Source organism: Nelusetta ayraudi, unplaced genomic scaffold (assembly GCF_046127955.1).
Source record: "Nelusetta ayraudi isolate G7.1 ecotype Tasmania unplaced genomic scaffold, CSIRO-AGI_Nayr_v1 ptg000120l, whole genome shotgun sequence".
Lineage (NCBI taxonomy): Eukaryota > Metazoa > Chordata > Actinopteri > Tetraodontiformes > Monacanthidae > Nelusetta > Nelusetta ayraudi.
This window is the reverse complement of record NW_027466170.1, coordinates 3,975,001-3,999,506: the sequence shown is the minus strand read 5'-3', so window position 1 is coordinate 3,999,506 and position 24,506 is coordinate 3,975,001. Positions and strand designations below refer to the sequence as shown.

Here is a 24,506-nt window from a genome sequence, read left to right as displayed (position 1 = left end):
TCTCCTGAACATTTTCCTGCTTCTCACTGGAATAAAAAAAACAAAAAAACAATAAATTCCTCAGTTTGTTTGCATGAGTTTACAGTCGGAAAGTTGTTTTCTCACAATCATAAAGCAGGAGCCCAGCTCTGATTCTGGAACTTGGAGAAAACACATCATCATCATCATCATCATCATCATCATCATCATCATCATCCTTCCCCTCCCTCCCTCACCACCTCTCAGTCCTCACTCACATGATGGGGAAGCGCTGTGATTGGCTGCTGCCTCGGACACATCAGATCATGTCTGATGTCCTATAAGCCCCAAACTACACTCACTCACTCACACCCTCACTCACTCACTCACTTTATATCTTTTATGCTGCAGCAGCTGCATTTTCTGTTTCTTCTCCTCAGCCAGCGTCTGTTTTTATCTTCCTCCGCCTTTAGATTGCTCAATTGTTTTTTTAAACAATTCTTCATTTGTGATTAACGTATTGCACATGAATGCATCTATTTAATGTCTCAATACATGCGTGTGTGCATGTGTGTGTGTGTGTGTGTGTGTGTGTGTGTGTGTGTGTGTGCGTGCGTGCGTGCGCGCAATTCAGCCTCATTTAAATCCTTCAACACAGCCGCCAACGAGGCTCGAGGGAAGGCAGCAGGTTTCTCAGCTTTATTTGCACTTTCTGCCGCTGTGTTTGTTTTCCGTTCCGCCCCCGAGCAATTAAAGAAAGATTTAACCAATTTATTTTGAAATAGTTTTAATAAGTCTCTCATTTTCTGCCTTTGTGTGGCTGCCCTCCAGTGGTGCAGATGCAAAGATTGCACAAAGAGAAACACATGTTTTTTCTTTAAACTTTACGCTTTAAACAGCAGGAAAAAAAAATTTTTTTTGTAGTTGTGTTTAAATCGTTTGCTTCACTCCTCAGTTTTCTGTTTAACTCATCAGCTATTCATCACTCACAGTCAAACAAGAGAAGCTGTTTGTTGGCTGATCGGAGAACAAACTCTAAAACAAGTAAATCTTCTTCTTCCTATTATTATTATTATTATTATTATTATTATTATTATTAATAATAATTTTTTTCCTCTTCAGTCTCACTTCCTGTCTGCACTCTGTCGCCTCCTTCCTTCCGCCTCTCTCTCTCTCACTCTCTCTTTCGCTCGCTCTCCTCCTCGAGCGGCCCGTGTTTTATTACCCGGCCCCTGTAATATTGCTGGATATTAAAAAATATACATCAAGCGAGCAATTATGGCCCATCAAAAGGAGCAGGTTCAGCCCGGGGGCTTCGCCGGCGCCGATGCATGGAGAAACGAGGAGGCGGCGAGCGAGTGAGCGAGTCGGCTGCAGCCACGGCCGAGAGCGGCGGGAAACATTTTCCATCCTGCCATCAGCCTGCACTTTGCATTCAAATGCGAGTTTAGAAACTTTGTCATTATTTAGAAGAGAAAGCCAATCGGTGCTCCGATTGCAGCTTCATGGACGCCGCCGCGGTCGCCAGACTCCCAGAGAGACAACAGCCTCGGGTCGGGAGCCATCGTGTTGGGAGGAAGAGGCAGAGGAGACTCTTTTAATAGGGATCGCTTAAAATTCAGAGTTGCTATGCAAAATAAATCAGCTGTTTCCTGTGAGGAGGTGGGGGAGGGGGGTTGACTGTGAATAAGAGATTAGATTTAAACGTTAAAGAGTGTTGGGGGAGGGGGGGTGTTAAAGGGTGAACACATCCATGTGTTTTTTCTGTCACAGACTGTTGCAGTGGGAAAATGTCTGAGGAAAGCTGCTGGAACCAGACTCAGACTTGAAGTGTATGCAGACGATACTCTGCTTCACACTCACAGCTTCCCTGTTGGTTTGTTTTCAACTTTCCAGTCGGACCTAATTCATTTGATTGTGAACACTTTGTGATATTTATTTTCTCGCGATTGCAAAACAAGGCATTTTTCAACAATTTTAGTTTATTTTTGTTGCAAATATTCATCAAAGCCTGAATTTTTCCCTTTAATGTAGAAAATATAAAGCACACTACTCATTCAAACAAGTCAGTGTTAATTCAGGTAAAAATGTTTGATTCTGATAGTATGCACCTCCAATAAATATCTCTCATTACTATTAGAAGTAATGAGTCTTATTGTTTACGGTGTACACTGATACACGTAAACACATCGCTGTGATTCAGATTTCGAGTCCAATGGGGTTTAAATGAACAAAACACTTACATAACATATACCCTCTCACTTAAATTTTCTTAGCCAGCGGACGAACTCAATACTGAAACATCGTCTCCTCCAATCGTCTCGTCCTGCTCGAGTTTCCTCCAGGTGTTTGAGCAAAACCAGCAGCTGCGAGAATCAAAACTAAAACAAACCACGACAAAGTCGTCAGCAAACACCAGCAGACCCTAGAGGAGTGTTGCACTGTGTGTGTGTGTGTGTGTGTGTGTGTGTGTGTGTGTGTGTGTGTGTGTGTGTGTATATGTTTGTACAATATTTTGACCCCCCCCCACCCCCCATTCTTAAGTTAATATACATGTATGTTGTCAGTGTGTCCCCGACTTGCACAGCCGTTTTTGCATATTGTGTGTGTGTGTGTGTGTGTGTTCGTGTGTGTGTGTGTGTGTGTGTGAGACGTCAGCAAGACCAGCGGACTCGTCTGCCGAGTATGAATAATCAAAGTGCCCCCTCACCCTCCTCTCTCTCTCTCTCTCTCTCTCTCTCCTACCCCCCGCTGACCCCTCCCCCCTCCCTCTCATCATTAAATCATGGCCGTCCTGGTGGGAGCCTGAGGAGGGAGATGGAGTGCGAGAGCGATGGAGACGGATCATAGTTAGCGCTGCAGGGCTACACGCTCCCCCTCTTCCCTCCGCCGTGTAGTGTGGCTGAGATGTGTCATGAGCATCGTTTCTCTTTTTTCCACACCAGCCGTTTCTTCTTCTTTTTTCTTTTTTTTTTACTCTGCTCTGCTCGCTCGCCCACTTAGCTCCCCCCTAGACACATCTCTCATGCACACATATTCATACATATGCAGACTCGGTGTAACACTCATAGCACCTCGCACGGAGACAAGTTACAGACTGGAACACACGCCTCTGAAAGGCCTCCGACATCCAGGAGCTGCAGCCCGGCAGCGGCTGCTGCTGCTGCTGCTGGTTCCTTTTCTGTGTTTTGCAGCAGGAATAACCCTTGAATGCTCCAGCAAACGAAGAAAGCCAGCTGTACGCGATGGCACAGCAAGCTAATGGCACCAAATGGTTCCAGGTAGAAGGAATAGCAGGAGAATTTGCACAAAACTTGGAAAGTGATGACGTGCAAAAGTTTTGTCTGATGTGAAGATGATTTGACAAATCTTTACTTTGTTAAAAAAAAAAAAAAAAAAAAAAACACCAAACAAGGAGTCACTGAACAGATCAAGGTTTCCGCCTGGTTGGAAAGAGCCGACACCTGTTGTGCTCTTTGTGCGAGTTTAATTCCAATGCGTCCAAAAGCCAATCAGCAGCAGAGAAAATCCTTTAGTGTCGTCAGTTCTTCGCTCTTCTTCTCATGATGAATTATTTTCCCAATTGCAATCAAACTGGCCGAACTGCAGCGTCACCACCCTGCAGCCACCTCTGAAGTTCGACGAGCTCCTCTTACTCTTATTTTCAGCCCCCAATCTTCATTAAAAGTGGAGCTTTTCAAGACGGAATCTCTGCCAGCTCCCTTTGCGAGGTCATAAACCGGCTGACGTTAGAACATGATTTGTGGACCTCCTACCCCTGCTGGAGCTTGACAGTATTGCTGGTGCCACCGCCCGACCTCAGATTAGCAGAGTAGACGATGCATTTGAGTGTTCAGAGCCGGTCTGGGCTGTTTAAAAAGCTTTCAGACACGTTTTTATGTTCTTTTAATGTTAAAAACGCCGTCTAGTTCCGATAAAACCGACCGCAGCTGCGCGCTAATCTCTTTAGAAGCAGCCGCTCTCACTCGTTTTTCTCCTTCTTCTTCTTCTCAGGGGTTTTAAGGGCAGCTGGCAGAAGTCATTTCCTGCTTTCACGACAACCGAAAGTTTGGAACCGATTGGTTCATCGTCGGTAAAAGTCGCAGACTCAAAATTTCGTCTTCTCAATCCAGTTTTAAGAGAATACGGTGACTTTACCTCCTGCCTGCCACCTCATATCGCTCATTGTTTGACGTCTTCATGTGTTTGACACAAAATGCACGAGTGAAAATTTCAGTGGGGGTTCTTCAAGGCCTCAGGGTTCTGAGTGGCGAGTGAAGTTGCTGCAGGTTCCAGTCACGAGGCACCTTCACGCAACATGGAAAAGTGTGACTTTGATAGTACTGATAGTGAATCGTATCTCACACACACACTTACACACACACTCACAGGCTCGATGGGGCGCTAATGAGCCTGGTGTGCGGTTACGGCACCCAGCCAGACGGGCTCCTGACTGGCAGCGATGGCAGTTCAGTCGGGAGTCAACACTTTCTTCTGCGCTCCGTCACCTCACCCTCCGAAAGTTGTCGCTATCAAAGCGAACGTAGGAGACAGGTGGACTCAAAGGGGGAGTTCACAAGGTTCCTCCCGGAGTGTCTGAGTGGATGTTGTAATTGTCGGAGAAGAAGAAGAAGAAGAAGGAGCTTCCTCAGCGTTTGTGCAATCTCTAATTTCTATTTTTTCTTTTTCCCTCCTTTCCCGTCCAGTCCCGGCCATGATCACCTCCTACCCCAACACCACGCTGGCCACGCAGGGCGAGGAGAAGAGGATGAGCTGCATCGCCCACGGCGAGAAGCCCATCATGGTGCGCTGGGAGAAGGAGGAGCGCATCATCAACCCGGAGACCAGCCGATACGTGGTCACCGTCAAGGAGGTGGCCGACGAAGTGGTGTCCACACTGGTGGTGAGGAGACATGGACACACACACACACACACACACACACACACACACACACACACACACACACACACACACACACACCCCAACCCTGCTGACCAGAAGTAAAATAAAAAAAAAAGACTCAAGTGGTAAAAAAATATGTTAAGACTTGGCAGAAATCAGGGGAGACAGATCACCAGAGGAGCGATTAAAGGCCTGGAAATCTCTGGAAAATGTTTTTATTGGCACATAGAATAGAATAAATGTTTTTGTCCACCATGGTGGAAACTTGTCTTTGGCTCACCAACAGGAGACAACAAGAAAGACGAGGATAAAATACAGAATAAGTTAAGAGTGACATACTGTAAAAATAGAAGTTACAGCAGTTCATGTCTGTGGCTTCGTCACTTAGTTGAGTTCAGAATGCTGATGGAATTGGAAAGAAGAGACGCATGATGATCAGCTTTGCTCTAACTTAATTCCTGGTGATGAAAACACAGAAGTAAAGTTTGGGCGCTGCAGGAACCCAGTGTAGTGTCTGAAGCTTTGACTCTACTTCTACAGGCCTTTTGCCCGATAAGGGGAACAGACCTCTTGTTAGCGCAGCGCCTGTTCCCTCGGCAGGATTCGTCTTGTATGGAAATGTGAATGATGACGAGAGCTGTGTGTAAGGACGTGATGTTCTAACTATCCTCAGAGAGAGAGAGAGAGAGAGAGAGGTTGTGAGCGCTCGTGCACATCTGGACACATAACCTCTTCAGGCACCTGTATGATACCTGACTTCTTTGTCATAAACCTGCAGCCTGAAGAATCCACCATAGCAGGAACAATCATAAATCACTGGTTGACACTGTTTGTGGTATGTTTTTCTACCACGCAGATCATGCCGACGGTGCGCGAGGACTCGGGCTTCTTCTCCTGTCACGCCATCAACTCGTTTGGCGAAGACCGAGGCATCATACAGCTGACGGTGCAAGGTAAACACACGGCCGGCCGGCCGGTAGAGGGATTGGAAAGATAAAATCCTCCGTCCTCACTCTCCTGTTCAAACCACCAGAACCACCTGACCCTCCAGAGGTGGAGATCCGCGAGGTCAAAGATCGCACCATCGCCCTCCGCTGGACGATGGGCTTCGACGGCAACAGCCCCATTACAGGATACGACATCGAGTGCAAGAACAAGTCAGGTAGGCGCGAGAACAAAAGGGAAAATATCTTATTTTTAAATTCCTGTAGAGGTGGAGCAACCGTCGGATGCAAGTTTGACCTTCTTTCTCAACCTCTGTGACCCCCACAGCGTCGTGGCTGTCGGCCCAGGTCACCAAGGACGTGTCGCCGCAGCTCAACCAGGCCACCATCATCGACCTGCACCCCTCCTCCACCTACAACATCCGCATGGTGGCCAAGAACATCATCGGCAACAGCAACCCCAGCAACGAGCTCACCATAACCACAGACGAAGCGGGTCAGCCACTAACACACACACACACACACACACACACACACACACACACACACACACACACACACACACACACACACCTACCCTTCCGCCTTCAGACGTTCTCCATGTAATTATTTTATGGGTCGTTTTGAAACGTCACCCGTCATGTCTGTCATCTGGGGACTCGCTTCGGCTAATCGTTGCTTCGCCGTTCACTTATCTTCCATCGCCCATCATCATCTCGGCCCCATGGGGGCGCCCCGCCGCTGCCGCTGCCTCAGGATGGCCCATTTTATTTGAAAATAAAAAAGGCCATAAACTTGACGGAATGAAAAATAAAACCGGCGTCGCTTCATGAAAAAGGTTTAGACTTGATGAAGTTTATTCTGAGTGATTGCTGCCGTTGCACTGACTCAATAGCACCATCTAGTGACAGCAGCTGGTGCATGTCCTGCTGGTTGGTGTTCACTGGGGGACTTTGTGTGTGCAGCCCCTGACGGACCACCGCAGGATGTCACCCTGGAGCCCACCTCCCCGCAGAGCATCAAAGTCTCCTGGAAGGTGAAGAACAAAGAAGAAGCAACATGTTCAGCCCTGTGTTTGGAAGCTTTCAATGTTCACATATTTGCCAAACAAAACTGCTGACTGGATCCCTAATCTCCTCCTTTTTTCTGGTCCCGGTCCTGGTTCTGGCCCTGCAGCCCCCTCAGAGGCACCTGCAGAACGGCGTGATCCGCGGCTACCAGGTGGGCTACAGGGAGTACAGCCCCGGCGGCAGCCACCAGTTCACCATCATCAGCGTGGACACCACCGGCGACACCATGGAGAGCATCACGCTGGACAACCTGAAGAAGTTCACCCAGTACAGCGTGGTGGTGCAGGCCGCCAACCGGGCCGGAACCGGGCCGTCGTCGCAGCAGGTGGTCACCAAAACGCTGGAGGACGGTAAGGAGTGAGGAGGAGTGAGGAGTCTGCAGGCAGACGCTCGTACTGATTTGTGTGAAAAGGTCGCCCTCTGCTGGAGGTTCAAATAACACCAAACCCTAATACTGCATGTGGTGCTTCTCCTTTGCAGGCAATGTGTGTATCAATCAATCAATCAGTCAATAAATCAATCAATCAAATAATAGGATATGCAGTATAAATTGCACCCATGCAATCAATCAAACACCTGTTCCATTTCTTAGTTTTGCAGTATTACTAAACAAACTGGGTGCCAAGTACTGAAGCCTGTGCCCCATGTGGGCAGAAAGTCTATTTCTGTTTTGTTCTGTTCTTTGTTTTGTTTTGCTTTTGAGATGATCAGATGAGAAGAAGAAGACGCTTGTTTTAAAATGTGAACTGGACTGGATGGTTCTGCACTGACATCCTCACGCTGCTGTGTGTTGTGTGTCTGGTCCATCCTGCAGTTCCGTCCCGGCCTCCGGACAACGTCCTGGCTTTGGCCAAGTCCCCGGAGGTGATCTCCGTCTCCTGGATGCCTCTGCCCAGGGAGGCTCTCAATGGGAACCTGCAGGGCTACAGAGTCATCTACTGGGCCAACCTGCCCGACGGAGGTAGAGACACGCACACGCTGACGTCATCACTGACGTGTTTGCACCCTTCAAATACCCCTCCATCAGTTCCCTGAATTGCTGCTATGCTAGATTTTTTTTTCTCGCCGTTGTTGCGTGATTCCCCACTAGGTCCACAAGGGGGAGCTGTTGTGTCGCGATGTTGGCTTGTGCCGTCGTGAAACTGCATAGGCTCTCTCCTGTTTGCACGTCTGTGATTTTCTGCCTTTCTCACCCGCGGTATTAACCGCCGCACCTGTTTTTAATTCCCGCGGTGCGTTTATTAGATTTCCCCAAATCTAATTTTCAACAAAGCACAACAGGCGCAGGTTGTGCGCTCGTGCTGCCCTTGAACGTGTTCTGAGGTGCGCATCAGTGATTCAACCTGCGGCGTCTCTCTTCCATCAATTATTCACAGTGCAATAACTCTGTGAGGCCCCTGAGATGGCGACAGTGTGGACAGTGGAGGGGGGGGGGCAAAGGAATAATCTAATCTTTGTCGTCACATCGGCGCCACTCTTGCATTTTGTGTGTTTCAGAACTGGGGGAAATCCGCAACGTGACCACCAACCAGCCCTCGCTGGAGCTGGACGGCCTGGAGAAGTACACCAACTACAGCATCCAGGTGTTGGCCTTCACCAACGCCGGCGACGGCGTCCGCAGCGAGCAGATCTACGTGCGCACCAAAGAGGACGGTATGTAGATTCTCTGAACTTTTTTTTTTTTTCTAAATTCTGCTTCTTTATATTTTTAGCTCATTCATTGAGTTGAAACTAAACGGAAACATTCCCAACTTCTGAATGAAAGGGAGCGTAAAGAAGAAGAATCTTGATTTATTTGCCCCTTTGCCCCAAATAATTACAAAGAACTTGAAACATTCACAACAACACAATAAACATCAAAATATTCACAATGTTAACAATCGTGCAGCAGGTTTTCTCAACAAATATCATCACCAGGTACAACGAGTGTTTGTGTTTTCCACCTCCGCAGTCCCTGGACCTCCGGCCGGGGTGAAAGCCGCCGCCTCCAGCAGCTCCGTGGTCTTCGTCTCCTGGCTGCCGCCGCTCAAACTCAACGGCATCATCCGGAAGTACATCGTCTTCTGCTCGAACCTGCACCCCATGGTATTAGCATCTGCGTACCGAGAGCTCCTGCTGCCCGTTTTTTTGCCGCCTCTCCGCACCTCCTCTCAGTGACCGCCAGGTGATGCCCGGTTAGTACAACTGGCTGCTCTGTCTCTCCCCTCCCGCAGGTGATGAGCGAGTTCGAGGCGTCGCCGGACGTGTATTTCTACCGAATCCCCAATCTGGCTCGCAACAGGCAGTACAGCATCTGGGTGGTGGCGGTGACGGCGGCCGGACACGGCAACAACAGCGAGAAGATCACAGTGGAGCCTCTGGCCAAAGGTCAGTCAGAAAACTAAAACAGTGCCACCTGCTGCTGAATCTCTGCTTCTATAAAATGAAGTCCTGAAACAGAAAAATTCAGTCTGGTTTCATGGCACTCGACGACATCGACCCTCCAGAAGGACAAAGTGGGAACGTAAATAGCACTTAAGGCCTGACGGCATCTTAAATGTGCCTTTTTCTTGACATCACCTTAAGTTCCAACATCATAAGTTTCACAGACATCTACGAGTCCAACATGCAATGAAAGGACATTAGAATCCTGAAGGATGCCACCCATCCTGCCAAACAGCGCCTGAGGTTCCTGAGCTAGAAGCCTGAGGGCTGTTGCAATAGCACATACTGTGATGTCATTAAAATCTTAAGCAGCTCTCCATGCTGCACCAGTACCTCATGCAAACAGAGAACCTTCTATCTACGTCTGCTTCTATCCTCTGGCTTTTGGTGTTGGTGTTTGTCTGCTCTGTTGTATTGAGCACACTGCAGCAAATCCCCTACAATTACGTTTTATGGCAATAAAGTATCAAATTCTTCAATCCTTCAATCCAGTTTCATCATCAGCAAGTTTTTTTCTGTGTGTGTGTTTGTTGCCACTCAGCTCCAGCCAGGATTCTGACCTTCAACGGCACCGTCACCACACCCTGGATGAAGGACATCGTGCTGCCCTGCAAGGCGGTTGGAGACCCTCCTCCCACCATCAAGTGGCTCAAGGGAAAGTGAGTCTGTCTCTGCGTGTCTCCGCACAGCCGTGAGTTTAAAGTTCCCCCTCAGACTCTCACCTGCTTCTCCTCTCCTCTCCTCTCCTCTCCTCTCCTCTCCTCTCTGCTCTGCTGCAGCACCAACGGGACCCCCGCCAACGTCCTGGTGGACGGCCGCCGCAGCGTCCACGCCAACGGCAGCTTCATCATCCGCACGGTGAAAGCCGAGGATTCTGGGAACTACAGCTGCGTGGCCAGCAACAACTGGGGCTCGGACGAGATCACGCTCAACCTTCAGGTCCAAGGCAAGTGCAGAGGACAGCTGCCGGGTGATGTCACAACCACTTCCTGTCAGGGTCGCTCAGCACGACGTCCTCCGTCTGTCGTCATCTTCTGCTGACTTCCCGCCACCTCCACCGATTCTTTTGTACGGATCATCGGATTTTGTACGGATGAGGCAAAATGTGGTTCAGGGCAGTCGAGTCGGCAGGCACTTGAAAGAGTTTTATGGAAGTGTAGAGGGAACTGAGAGGAAAATACAACAATCGCAAGAGAGTTTGAACTGAAAATTTTATATTGGTAAAACCTTAACATACTGTCCATAAATACGTTAATAAAAGTGTGTTCTCGCAGTACATCAAAAGTAATCAGCGCCAGCGGTTCAGGAACCGAGCCCTGAGGAACACCACTCATTGTCGCCTTTTGTCTCCGAACTTTATTTAAACCCTTTGTTTTACCCCTCAGTGCCTCCCGACCAGCCGCGCCTCACCGTTACCAAGACGACCACCACGTCCATCACCTTGTCCTGGATCCCCGGAGACAACGGAGGGAGCTCCATCCGCGGTGAGACACACAAAACACACAACAAAAAAACCTTGACATAGTCATGCGGCAACAACGGTTGAAGGTTTGATTTCTTCCTGTGTTTGGGTTTGCGTGTTGTCCTCGTGTGAGTCGTCCAAACACTCACACATGAGGCTGATTGGAAGCTCTGAGCTGACTTTTTTTTTTTTTTTGCACATTAAGTATACATACATAGGTTAACATTTTTTTCTCTTTGCCACATGAATCCACATATCTTGGTCATAGATATTTCATGTCTTCCGTATGCGATCGACGGTGTAGAAAGTGGTAAAGGTTAAAGAAGAAACAGTTGTGTCCAAACCCCATCAACTCCCCGCAGTAACCGCTGTCACCTTGTCCTGCTCAGCCGCCACACTTAAGGGCAGATTAAAAAGTGGCAGGGAAGATTGAGTCTGTTTAATTGGAAGATTAAAGCGAGCCATCCTGAGGAGAGCGAGACAGAAACGCAACTTCACCCCTCCATCGATTCACGGCGATCCGTCATTGCTCCTAATTAGAGGAGCTCCTGTTTTCCTGCCGCTCGCAGTCGCCGCGTAGAGCCTGTAGGGGGAGTTTTCCTGCCAGCCGTGTTTGTTTTTCGGTCCCGCTCACAGCATCATCCATCATTAAAGACACACACTGAGACACACACACACACACACACATGCGCACACGCCACAGCATGCAATTGTCTATTCTTAGCCGTGCTCCTGGGAGGCCGCTGCTGATTGGTCGGCCGACGACACCTTCATCCTGATCGCCGCCAATTTATGATGGGACAGAATCAGTTGGTAAATTGTGTGGCAGGAGCGCAGATTAAATCCTTCAAATCCATTTTGTGCGCCGTCCAAGTGTTGCGCACTTAATTATTTTCTATTTACGGATGTTTTGCCGGTGCAGGTTTTCACGTCGTGCGCAGAATTTAATTTTCTCAGCGTGAAAGGAAGCTTTCAAGGAGACGGTGCAGCAGCCGCCGCTCACGTCAAGAATTAGATCTCGACTCCACTTTAAGTGATATTGAATCCTGGTCTCTCAACGCTGTTTTAAAGGTTAATTATGCTGAAATTTCAATCGGTCCTGCCGCTTCAACTGGATAATTTCACTGCAGTGAACAAACAGAAAAGTGAGATTCTCCTGCATCCTCACGGTGTCGACTCCTCCTCTTCCTCCTCCTCTTCCTCCCAGGATACATCTTGCAGTATTCGGAGGACAACAGCGAGCAGTGGGGCAGTTTTCCCATCAGCCCCAGCGAGCGTTCGTACCGCTTGGAGAACCTCAAGTGCGGCACCTGGTACAAGTTCACCCTGACGGCCCAGAATGCAGTGGGGCCGGGGCGCATCAGTGAGATCATCGAAGCAAAGACTCATGGGAAAGGTGAGGCGGATCATCCTGCTGGAGGATTCTTCTTACCCTTGGCCGTCCTGGCCGGCCTGTCGTCTCGGCGCTCCAGCCCCACGTCGACCATCGGTTCCACTAAACGTCTGCTAAACGCTTCTGCTGATGCAGGCGGCGTCAGAATCTCTGAGATTCAGTTTCCTCATCAGACGGCAACGCTGCAGTGTGTTTCTCTAAAAGTCTGGGTTTGCTGGGAGAGCTTTTGTCTCCGCGATGAAATTTCCACCGAATAACTGAGGGGAAGGATGAAGCCCACGGGATTCACTATTTTCCATTCTGAGACACAGAACAGATTATTTCGCTTTCATCCATTCCCAGAACTCGAAACTTTAATATTCCTTTGAGCTTGTTGGTTTCTCTTTTATTTCGATTCTTTTTTTTCCCCTTGGACTCTCTGAGAGTTTGCCAGGCTGCAGCTGTAACATCTGCCTCTCCCGCCTCCGCAGAGCCACAGTTTGCCAAGGATCACGAGCTCTTCACCAGCATCAACTCCACCCGGGCCCAACTCAACCTGGTGGGCTGGAACAACGGCGGCTGCCCCATCACCTCCTTCATCCTGGAGTACCGGGCGGTGGACTCCAGCACCTGGACCACCGCCCAGCGCACCTCGCTCACCAAGAGCTACATCCTGTACGACCTGCAGGAGGCCGCCTGGTACGAGCTGCAGATGAAGGTCACCAACAGCGCCGGCTCGGCCGAGAAGAAAGCCAAGTTCGCCACGCTCAACGCAGACGGAAGTGAGTTTGGCTTTGATCGAGGACTTGAAGGTTTTTTTGCGTGTGTTTCTTGACATTTTGTTTCATTTCCCTCACATCTTACAACAGCAGCAAGCATTGAAATCAGATAGCAATACTGCAGCTACGATAACTGAACCGAGAATGACCCCAAGAACGAGGGGAAGAGAGAAAAAGCAGCACACCAGTCGCTGTATCACATCATTTCCACGACTGCGCAGCCGCAGCATCCACGTTTAACAATAGCGCAGAAGCCGTTTCCTGGTTGAAAAGCGTCTTTTTTCAGGTTTAGTTAAACACGGCTGCCTCTCTCTTCTTTTTCTTCTCATCTGTTTCTCCGACAGGCACCATTCCGCCCCTCCTGAAGAGCGGAGACCCCATCTCAGACAATATGTCGGGCAGCGGAGGCCTGAAGATGGTGGTGACCATCACGTCCGTGCTGGTGGTGGCCGTGCTGGTCTTCATCATGCTGATGGTGCTGAAGAGGAGGAGGAGGGAGCAGAGGCTCAAGAGACTCCGAGGTGCGACGCCAGAAACGTCTCATTATGACCTTTCACCCCCCCACGTTCTAAAATGCTTTTCTGTTGTGCCGACGGCCTCCTGACTTCCTGTTTCTTGTTTGTTTTTTCGACCGCCCAGATGCTAAAAGTCTGGCTGAAATGCTGATGAGGTTCGTATTTCATATATTTTGGGCTCATTTTCAAGCTGTGAACATACATCATTTATTTTATTTTTTTATATGCAAACACTCCAAACTAACCTTTGACCTCCTGATCAAAATGCACATCTCAGCAAGAACACCAGGACTCCGGACACGGTGAACAAGCAGCAGCAGACGCTGAGGATGCACATCGACATCCCCCGAGCGCAGCTCCTCATTGAGGAGCGGGACACCATGGAGACAATCGGTAGGAGGCCCCGCCTCCCTTCCACCACCAGAAAACCTTGCATATCCCTGCCTCTGCACAATTTGACTGTACAAGCACATCTGCTTTGGTTGTTTGTCGTACATTGATTGATTTCAGTGCTTTTGTAACAACTGTATTGTGGGTTTTTAGTGCTGCAACAGTGTAGTTTCCCAATTTGGGATCAATAAAGTCTATCTATCTATCTATCTATCTATCTATCTATCTTCTGCTCTCTCTCCTTCCCCTCCCTGCAGATGACAGGTCCACTGTGCTGCTGACAGACAATGACTTTGGGGAGACCAACAAGCAGAAGTCCTCCACTGTGACCCACACGGTCCACTACCAGTCCCTGTCCCAGGCCACGGGCCCGCTGGTGGACGTGTCCGATGCCAGGCCCGGAACCAGTGAGTCCCACCACCGTCAGTGCCCAACATTTATTACTCTTCTACTACTAACTCCTGTCTGTCTGTCTGTCTGTCTGTCTGACTAACTCTCAGTGTCTTGCATGCCTGTCTTTGTGTTGTGTGTCTGTGGTGTTTCCGGGTGTGGCAGCATGATAGGGGGCGCTAGAGCTCCAGGAACACGTAAAACCAGCAGCTTTAGGCTGCGGCTGAGTTTGCTTGATAGAATCCCAAGTTGGACTTAAATCTCCGTCCTCACCTTCTCACTCAGCTCACATGTTATCACAACAGCCAACTTCAGAGCCAGGCTTAAACCAGAACAGCACCTGACCTGTATAAAAAACAACAACTACAACAACAACAACAACAACAACATACTTTTCGGCTTTTGTTACGGCACCAATTTCCTTCGGAACTGAATCCATCCTACGTTTTCTTGGAGAAGTACCGCGACAGCGGACTGGTAGGAGGGGACCTATATGGTTGTCACATCCAGTGGAGCAGAAAACCGCAGAGTTTGCACGTTGTTGCAATGAGATCCTCAGTCTGGACTCACCCGGCTGGGCTTCTGCATTACTCCCGCTCAGCTTCCTCTGACCTTTGAGAGCGTTTACTGCTCCATCTTTGCTTCCTGCCCGGCTGCCTTCGCTCGCCGTGGCCGCCTGCTCTCGTGTCGTTTGAGCTCCAGTGAAGCCGAACTGATGAGGAGAAGCGTTCTCACGTCCTCCTCCTGCTGCAGCCGCCCGCTGCACGTACAGACGTGCACAAAGGCGGATTAGTGACGCATGGTAACGATTGTCTGCACACGCACAGGCAGGGGACGAAAAACACACATGCATGTATTTATGCGTACATGTTTTTTGCTCTACTTCTTTGCCCGCATGTGGTTTGACCAGTAGTTTTGACCAGTTAGAGGCAGATCTCTGGAAGCAGGCCATGCACTGGAAAAAGAGAAGCTTGCTGCTTGTGAAGCCTGTTAAAATTTGGATGATTTGGATTTTAAAAAGTTTCAGTAGCTGCGTTTCCATGGCCAATATCACAATAAAAACTGGTGATGGAAACAGCTAAACTTTGAAAGCCTCTCAAATGTGGCTAAAAGGTTTCGACGCTCTCATGAGGCGGTTTTTTGATATGTATCGTTATAGAGGTATACCGCAAAAGTGTCATGGAAACACTTTTTTCGCATTTACGTGTCAGTGGATGTGACGTACGGGGTCACGTGACCAGTTCACTTCCAGTGAAAATGGCGGGTTATGTTTGGACGGAGCAGGTGAAGGAACAAGTAATCAAAGAGAAAAATATAACAACCATTCTTGACAGCGAACCTATGTGAACAACCCAAAAGCAAACATAAGATTTTACAAGAATTATGGCTTATGCGCTTTACACCATTCAATCGAAACACGTTGAATTGCAATTATACTTTGTTGAAATTTTAGAAATATCGCTTTTATTTTGCGAAAAACGCAGCTCGGGTTGCCTCTCATTTTTTTTTATATGCAAACACTCCAAACTGACCTTTGACCTCCTGATCAAAACAGAGTGAAATTTTTACACACAAATACATTAGAGGAGAGAAAGGTGGAAAAATGCATCATGAAGTTCTTGTTTTATCACTTTTCTGTTCTCCCAAACTCTTGCAAACACAATCTGGAGTTACTCACACACATGCACACACACACACACACTCACACACTGACAGGCTCTCAAGCAAATTGCCACTGATTGGATTAACCTGGCCGCTGGACGTGAACCCTGCTCGCTGACTCATCACTTAGGTTTTTGGCGCCGGGCCAAACAACTTTTTCTCGTCTGGTACAAACTGTCTGACCGCCAACAATTACTTTTCTTTCACAACTCCTCTTGAAAAGGCCGGGCCGGGTCTTCCTGAATGTGAAGCTATTTATAGCTTCTGAATGGAGACGATTTCTCAGATTTCTCTTCCACCGGTTTCCTGCAACAAACAGTGTATTTGCGCACAAATGAGCAGCTGTTGTTGTTGGAGTCGTGCGATGACCTGAAATCAGCTGTTCACCTGCAGCACCGCGTTTACTTTGCATGAGATCACATCACAACACAACATAACACAGCTGCTGCTGCTGCTGCTGCTGCTGCTGCTCCATGCTGCCACCCAGGACTGTTTAAAGGCTGTTGCAATATTCTACTAAAGATGATTTAATTCATGTTTAATTGAAATGTAATTCAGGAGAGAATGCAGCTTTTTAAAATGATGTTTTGAGGAAAGTTGGTGTTTGTGTTCAGAAAAGTGTTCACTTGCTAGAATTGCTTATTTAGTTCTGCATGTATATATTTAAGATGGCCATATATATATGTATATATATTTTTACAATTATTATACTTCAGTAAGTTTACATCCAAGGTCAAGAGAAGTGAGAGGTTTTTAATGTTGAGTCAAATCAAAATGTCCCGATGTCAAGTGCAGTCACCTCCTGACCTGCTGACCTCCTGACCTGCTGACACTCTTCCTCCACAGATCCCACTGCCAGACGCACTGCCAAAGCCGGGCCTGCCGCGGCTCGGAGCCGCTACGCCAGCCAGTGGACGCTGAACCGGCCGCACCCCACCAGCTCCTCCCACACCCTGACCACCGACTGGAGGCTGCCCACGCCCAGGGCCACCGGCTCCGTGGACAAGGAGAGCGACAGCTACAGCGTCAGCCCGTCGCAGGACACAGGTACGCGGACGACGTCATGACTTAAGTGGAGCCACCTTGTATGATTTGATTAATCTAAAAGTAAAATTTTGCCATACGCTGTAAAACTCCATCTAGTGATCACATTTTAGATTGCAGAGTTCTTTCGCTAAGCATCCGTCTCCCAAGTTTGCCAGTGAACTACGGTGGCACACAAACACGGATACCTCCTCCGTCTTCTTCTTTGTTGATTTATTAGAGGGTGTGATTGTCCACACTGGGCTTCCTTAGAAATATGGTGGTGCATGAGGGCAACTAACTGGGAGCAAGACCTTTGCTCTATGTATATTCTTATTAATGCATTTAGGGGCAGTGTATTAAAATGTTACCAATATGAAAATCAGGCCAAGTTTTACACACTGGACCTTTAAGGTCGCCTGGGGTGGCATCCTCTCAAGTCTTGATCAAGTTTCTTTTTCATGACTTGTTTGCAAGTCACAGCTTCATCTTCATCTTCATCTCCATTGATATTCACATGTCGCCCTGATCACCGTCCGTCTGTCTGTCTGTCTGTCTGTCTGTCTGTCTGTCCATCCGTCCGTCTGCAGACCGCGCCCGGAGCAGCATGGTGTCGACGGAGAGCGCCTCCTCCACTTACGAGGAGCTGGCCCGGGCCTACGAGCACGCCAAGATGGAGGAGCAACTCCGCCACGCCAAGTTCACCATCACCGAGTGCTTCATCTCCGACACGTCCTCCGAGCAGATGACGGCGGGCACCAACGACTACACCGACAGCCTGACCTCCAGCACGCCCTCCGAGTCGGGCATCTGCCGCTTCACCGCCTCACCGCCCAAACCTCAGGACGTCAGCCGGGTCATGCACATGGCCGCGCCCAAGGCGCACAGACCTGGTGAGGAAATTCCCTTTGCTGCAGTTGTGAAGTTGGTCGTGCTGGAGTTCTGCAGATGTCTCCTCAGTCCATACTCCGTAAGGATCCGTAGCATTTGACCGGGACGCTCAACTCTGGGAGCCAACTGTGGTTTTCTCATCACATCTGAATTGATTTTATATTTTCATCCATCTGCTCTTGTTGCAGCGCGTCAAATTTTCATGTCCTTTCGCAGGTTTCCTTGCCAAATCTTGCCAAATCACATGGTGTCAGATAGAGCAGATGAAAGCAAATTGTTAAAAATAAAAAATAAAAGATAAAATTGTTGTTCTGACTTGACGGGTAGTGACAGAATCTGACAAATAGAAACTTCAGCCCACCATCACCTTTTTAAAGGCCTCAAATTACATAGGAAAAAATGAGATTCTTATTTAGCTCCGATGCTGAGAACAGTGTGTGGCCTATTTTTGGTCCGACCTGCTGGCCAGCCAGAGACACACCGGCCAGAGCAGCCTTTGGTCTCCAAAAAGTGCCACTTTGTCCCGACCGACCGCAGCGTCGGGTGACAGACGGCCTTTCGCTGCCCTCTCGGCCCAGACGGCCGGACACGTGAGTCCACTGTGTCCCAGTCTGGAGGCGGCGAACACGATGAGGCCCTGAAACCTGAAGACAGAGGATCCGGTAGCAGCGACCGGCTACCAAACACTTCAAATAGCGCTAATTATCAGTGTCCCCAGGTGGCCTCACTCAGATCGAAGTGTGTGTGTGTGTGTGTGTGTGTGTGTGGGGTTGTGTGTGTGTGTGTGTGTGTGTGTGTGTGTGTGTGTGTGTGTGTGTGTGTGTGTGTGTGTGTGTTGGCGGTTCACAGCAGGTTTCCACAAGGTAACTGCCTCAAACCGCAGATGCAACAAAAAGCTCCTGAAACTGAGACTTTCCGCGCTGCCTTGCAAAGACAACAATCCCGTTGACCTTTAAAAAGGCTTTTGAAGGTCAAGAGGATTGTCATTTGCCAAAATCTAAATAAAATCAGGAATAAGGACATTAAAGACAACGAAAACCTAAGATCCGGTGCAGTTTAAGCTGAGCGCTGCCAGGAGGTGGATGAGTTCGGAGGTCCGGCGCTGCGTTGGAGGGGTTTCTGGTCAGGCGTGTCGGCCTCCTGCGGTGAAACCCAGCTCGGCTGCGGAGGCCCCGCCCCTCTGACAGCTGCCGAGTGGCTGACTGACTGGCCTGAGCTGCCCTCGCCTGCTCGCCGCTGAGGTGACTGGCGGAAGAAAGGAGGCCTCGTTGTTTCTTTATTATTGCCGCGTCATCACTAATGAGCGGTCGGGTTGTGCGTTTTGACGGCCTGAGAAGGTCGAGTCTGCTCGCCGGCCAGGGACGGAAACGTCCTCGGACGACGGCATGCTGATGCCGAGTCAGCAGGGCGGCTCCCCGTCTGATGGATTTCTAATAAGCTGCTGCAGACACACATGAATCTATATTTAATTCAGTGACCACCCGCAGCCATTTGTCATCTTCACGGCTGCTAATAGGGCTGATTATAAAACACCGTGAATTATGCATCCGTCACCGCCGGCGACGCAAATCCATTTTCCCCAAGGTTCGCACGCTGGTCGCCGGAATCGATGCTGAGAGGCTGGCAGGGAGCCTGTGTGTGTGTGTGTGTGTGTGTGTGTGTGTGTGTGTGTGTGTGTGTGTGTTCTTTGCATGTGTGATTGTGTTGACAGAGGGAGAAACTGAGAGCGTAGGTGTTGCACACCTGTAAACTCTTCCTCTTAAAATGGCCATTACAACAGAGTCATCAAATCACACTCAAACTCGCACGCACACACACACACATGCACACACACACACACACTGACTGGTAGCATACTGTAATTTTCCTGCTCAGTTAAAATATCAAACAGGCCAATTTTCCGACCCAAACTGCTTCCTAATTGAACTAAAGAGAAGCGATGAATCACAGAATCGTCAGCCGGGTCATTAAATTTTCATTTTTTTTTAAGAGCTATTCAGTCTTTGTTTTTCTCTTATTCAGCTCTGCAGCAGAGCAGTAATGAGTTCCAGTCACAGAGCAAAATCATCACCACCACCACATGATGACTTGTATTAAATGAGATTTTCTATACTATTTTCACACTCGCGGGGGTCAGCAGAGTTTGTTTCAAAAAAACAAAACAACAATTATGGGTGTTTATCATAAATGATCATCAGTCATAACAACAGCAGGCAGCTCAACTTAGCTTAGCTTAGCTCAGCTCAGTCTTGAGTATCGACTGTTTGTTCTGTTAGTGTCAGTCACCCAGCCAGACATCCGTCTGTATTTTCAGACTTTCCAAAAACAAACCAGTCAACGTTCTCTCTGTGTCTCTCAGGAGGAGAGCTGGTCCACTTACCGCCTTACCTTCGTATGGACTTCCTGTTGAACCGCGGCGTGCCTCGAGGTGGAGCAGCAGCAGCAGCAGCAGCAGCAGGCGGCGGCAGTGCTGGAGGAGGTGCAGCAGGGGGCGCCGCTGGCGGAGCTGCAGGAGCGGCCGGCGGCGGAGGTGGTGCTACAGGGGAGAGCAGGGGCGGAGCCATGGGCCAGACCTGCCTGGAGCCCCAGAGGAGCCGCACCCTGAAGAGGCCACCGCCCCTGGAGCCCACGCCCATGGAGGTGCCGTCCCCCCGGGAGGTGCAGCAGTGGCAGCCCGGCTCGGCCTCCACCCTGCCCCACAGGGATGTCCGGGAGAGGGGCGAGGCCCGTGGCGAGGTGCGGGCCGAGGCCCCGCCCACCTCCTCCGGGGGAGGAGACCTGGCCCAAGCACAGGCTGCCAAGCTCAGCACTTCCCAGGAGTCGCTGCTGGACTCCAGAGGACACCTGAAACAGAGCAACAACCCGTACGCCAAGTCGTACACGCTGGTATAACACTGGGACACGCCCACCGGGAAGGGGCGGGGCCAGAGGGCACGGACGGCAAGGCCAGAGGGACACTTTTCCACAGCAGAAATGGTTGTACATAGAGCCGTTTCCGACATGCGTCTGAAGTGGTCGCTTTTTTTTCTTTGTCTTTCTTTCTTTTTACTCGTTTCTTTCTTTCCTCTCTCTTCTTGCTCTCTCTTTCTCTGTTGCTCTGGAACTTTCGCTCCTCCTGCTCCTCCGCCTTCGACGGATCGTCTCTCACACTCTATAATTTTCTACTCGAGTATTCTTTTATCCCGACGTGACTCCGAGGATCGCCAAAAGGAATTTATTTAAAAAATCTGAGAAAGAGGAATTAAAGTACTATGAATTTATATGGAGGACAATTATATTCATGATTGCTATTGTTATTATGATTAATATTATTATTATTATTATTATTATTATTATTATATTAAAAACAGAAAATGTCTGAAAAGGAAGAAGGAGAAGAGAGGGAGGAAGACGGGAGCGTTCTGAACGAGAAATGTTGCTTTCTTTATTTATTTTAATTTTATTGTCGCAGTGTGATGAAATCTGTGATTGGGTAACTGAGGGTGGGGGCGGGACTTAGCACTACCAGGAGAGGAGGAAGTGACACGACCGCCGATGCTGACCAATCGTAATGTCTCTCAAACCTTCCTGACGACTGCATGGCGACTGATCAAAGACAATGAATAGGAATGGCTGGAAATTCAAAAAAATGGGAAAAAATCTTTAAAAAAAAACAAAAAGAGAGAATTTTTTGTCACACTATGAAATTATACAATGTGAATATATATAAAGAGATCACTTTTATTTGTGGATATTATGGGGAAAATGATTTGGTTAATAAAGTCCTTAGTCATGTTTGCACAGATCAGCCTCTGTTTTAATGGTGTCGGACTGAAACACTGTCTTCATTCATTATACAACAAAAAATGATCTTAACGAACCAACTAACTAACTCTGAAACACAATCAACACTCACATGAAAATATGTTTGGGAAAAAAAGATTTTAGTCAGGTGACCAAAAATAATCCCTTTGTAATTTATGGAGTTGTACAAACGCTTAAAATCCATTATATTTATACGCAAATAATCTCTGATGGCAAAAGACACTGTGTTGATTGAGAGCGTGTGGAAGGAAGCCATTTTTGAAGAAAAAAGGGATCTAGAAAGCAGCCTTGAGGAGCTCCGCATGTCAGGAAAACCTCCCACTAGCAGCCAGTGCCGTCCCCCTACAGCAAATACAACCAAAGACGAGGACCACTATTGGAGGTGATTCTTTTTCCCTCCTTTGTAGATTGCCAGGGAGCACATTTTAATGTTCACACTGCCGCCAACAAAGCTTAGGGAACACCATCGTTCATTGACGACCATTAAAGCGGCAGAGACAGGATGGCTGCTGCGCCCCGTGCCTGATCAACAGGTGGCGCTGTGCCATTGAGGTGCCAAAACCTGGAGCCAAAGGCTTGTTGTAAAAGAGACGTTTCCAGCACCAAAAGAAGCTGCTCGCGACAACACAGCCAGAGAAACGGGGGAGGTGCCCGCCGTCTGCTTGCCGCAGCAGCGGTGAATAATTCATGTTGCCGCCATCGCCGGAACATCGCATCAGGTTCACACCGTCACGCTGATCCCTGAAGACTGCACTTACGCTTGCAAACGCCTTAGTAAACTTTATGTAAATCCCGGCTCTGCCGCTGATGTGGAATTTCTGTTTTGCAGGAAATAAGAACCGGGCAAAAAAAAATAAAATAAGAAAAGAAACAGTCCGTCAAAATAAATGAAAATTTTCCTTGCCGGGTTTGTGTTTGTGTTTACGGTGATGGATGACACACCTGCGCGCCCAGCGGCACTTTATGAGCATTGGCTCGCCCTGGTAAATTAGCAGGCAGCTGCAGCTGAGTGCTGCCGAGGGATCTCAGCAGCTCATCAGCACACCTCCCCACAAAACTCTGCAGGGAGGCCGTGAGCAGGAACAGTAAATAATCTGGACGGGATTAAAAAACTGGTCCCTGACCTCTTGAAATTTTATTGCATCCATTTTGTAAAGAACCTGGTCTGAGAGGTTTCCGGCCGGTCTCATAACTGGAGAAACCCATCGGCTGCAGTTCCAGAACAAACTGCTTCAGTTCAGTCAGACAACTATGAATTAGAGGGCAATGTTTTTATTCAGCATCACATACGGCTGCAGCAAGCATATAGTGGAGCTAATTTAGTGCCAGGCTGTGTCTTGATCTATTCATTCCCTGGAGATTGTCTGGAATACAGGAATGAGGAGCAGGCAGTCATAGAAACTGAGCCTGCTGGTGGTTGCTGGGAGTTTTGGGGATTAGCAGTTAGCATGCTGACCAGTAGCAGCATTGCAAGGAGTAACCAGAAAGCTGGAAGGCTTTAATTAGCCCGCCCTATCAGGCAAGGAGGGCATGTGACCGAAATCAGCTGATTGGTCACATGACGAACGCAGCCTGGAGTTGTCTGCCTGCACGAGCACCGCAAGGCTTCCAGCTCGTCTGCTGCTGACTCTAGCGCAGGCGCTCCTTCATCACTTCCAACAGGTAAACCACGTTATTTGAACAAAGTCGGGTGAGAAGGTGGTGAGATTAGTCACCGTGGGACAGGAAGTGGTGGTCAGTGGTGACTCTCAGAAAGACAAAATGAAACAATGAAAATAAAAAACAGCAACAACAACAACAACAACTTGAATTTCATCCCGAGGATTTCTTGATATGTCCACCAAGACAAACCACACCTGGATGTTTGTGTCCCTTCATCCACATCAGGCCATCGCTCCAACAGGCGACACTTCCTGCACTGCTGCTAGTGAGACGCCGCAGAAAAGCACGTCAGCGGGTTGGCCGGACGTCGAAAGCAGCAGCTGCAGCAGCAGCAGGCAAAGTTGGCCGGAAAAAAATCCACTGGATCGATGCCAAAACAGTTTGGCAGTCGTGTCTCATTAAACATCGAGCGTTTATCAGTTGATTTTAGGAGAGCGAGGGTTTAGTTCAGTTTATTTTTTCAAGATCCCCAAACTATGTTTATGTTAATTAACGTCGATAAATTAACGACTGCAAATATTGATTTGCACATGAAGAGGAGAGTCTGAGCAACATCACTGCTCGCCGTGCGGTGGAGGCAGAATGTTTGGCTGTTCACATCTTCGTGTGAAGACAAACAGCAGCAGCAGCAGCAGGAGCAGCAGCAGCAGGAGCAGCAGCAGTCGCCTCCCAGCTGGGCTTCATGATGAACCAGTGGAGTTGGCAGCAGAGGGAGGTCCAGCGAGACGGCCGGCCAGGGGTGTTGCCAGATAATCAGTATGTGACCAAAATCTTTTGTGACTTTTAGAATGATATTATTGAGACACTGAATATGTCAGGAGACTCTAACCTCCAGCAAAAATGACCGGCTTCGGTGTCATTTCTGGGTCTCGGAGACCTCGTACCATCATGTACCATCATTCCCACCTCTTTCTTTTGGACTTTCTGTTCTGTTTGTTTCTTTGTCTTTTTGTTTTGCATTTAGTAAAACCTCCCGTGTCTCCCTTGAAAGGTGCTTTATACCATAAACCAAAGTTTTTATTGTTCATTTCATTCTTAACGCTATTATTCCCCAATTTCAGTACACTCCTGACAAGTTGCCATTTCTCATGCGCAGGCAAAATCTTCCACCGTCGGAAATCCTCATCGACATCATTTATGCAGCGACGAGGTGAGAGATCATGTACAAACGCGCACGCGCGCACACACACACACATGCACATTGGGAATCCACAGCTGTGGCATGAAAAAATGATGCCGCGAGCTGCCGCGCAGCCT

General features: G+C 48.7%; 1 protein-coding gene across 1 annotated transcript in view; it reads left to right on the top strand.

The window, feature by feature from the left end:
- Nucleotides 1-21,113, top strand: part of dscamb (Down syndrome cell adhesion molecule b) — an 89,660-nt gene extending 68,547 nt beyond the window's left edge. The window contains exons 12-33 of the mRNA XM_076049727.1: nucleotides 4,665-4,861; nucleotides 5,718-5,814; nucleotides 5,895-6,023; nucleotides 6,134-6,301; nucleotides 6,771-6,841; nucleotides 6,982-7,225; nucleotides 7,690-7,836; nucleotides 8,373-8,528; nucleotides 8,827-8,960; nucleotides 9,089-9,242; nucleotides 9,841-9,958; nucleotides 10,079-10,245; nucleotides 10,685-10,783; nucleotides 11,969-12,157; nucleotides 12,625-12,915; nucleotides 13,257-13,433; nucleotides 13,552-13,582; nucleotides 13,705-13,820; nucleotides 14,075-14,239; nucleotides 16,716-16,916; nucleotides 17,483-17,785; nucleotides 20,143-21,113. Of these exons, the coding sequence (XP_075905842.1) occupies nucleotides 4,665-4,861; nucleotides 5,718-5,814; nucleotides 5,895-6,023; nucleotides 6,134-6,301; nucleotides 6,771-6,841; nucleotides 6,982-7,225; nucleotides 7,690-7,836; nucleotides 8,373-8,528; nucleotides 8,827-8,960; nucleotides 9,089-9,242; nucleotides 9,841-9,958; nucleotides 10,079-10,245; nucleotides 10,685-10,783; nucleotides 11,969-12,157; nucleotides 12,625-12,915; nucleotides 13,257-13,433; nucleotides 13,552-13,582; nucleotides 13,705-13,820; nucleotides 14,075-14,239; nucleotides 16,716-16,916; nucleotides 17,483-17,785; nucleotides 20,143-20,675 (3,887 nt within the window). The 3' untranslated portion in view covers nucleotides 20,676-21,113. The remainder of the gene's footprint in view (nucleotides 1-4,664; nucleotides 4,862-5,717; nucleotides 5,815-5,894; nucleotides 6,024-6,133; nucleotides 6,302-6,770; nucleotides 6,842-6,981; nucleotides 7,226-7,689; nucleotides 7,837-8,372; nucleotides 8,529-8,826; nucleotides 8,961-9,088; nucleotides 9,243-9,840; nucleotides 9,959-10,078; nucleotides 10,246-10,684; nucleotides 10,784-11,968; nucleotides 12,158-12,624; nucleotides 12,916-13,256; nucleotides 13,434-13,551; nucleotides 13,583-13,704; nucleotides 13,821-14,074; nucleotides 14,240-16,715; nucleotides 16,917-17,482; nucleotides 17,786-20,142) is intronic.
- The last annotated feature ends 3,393 nt before the right edge of the window (nucleotides 21,114-24,506 follow it).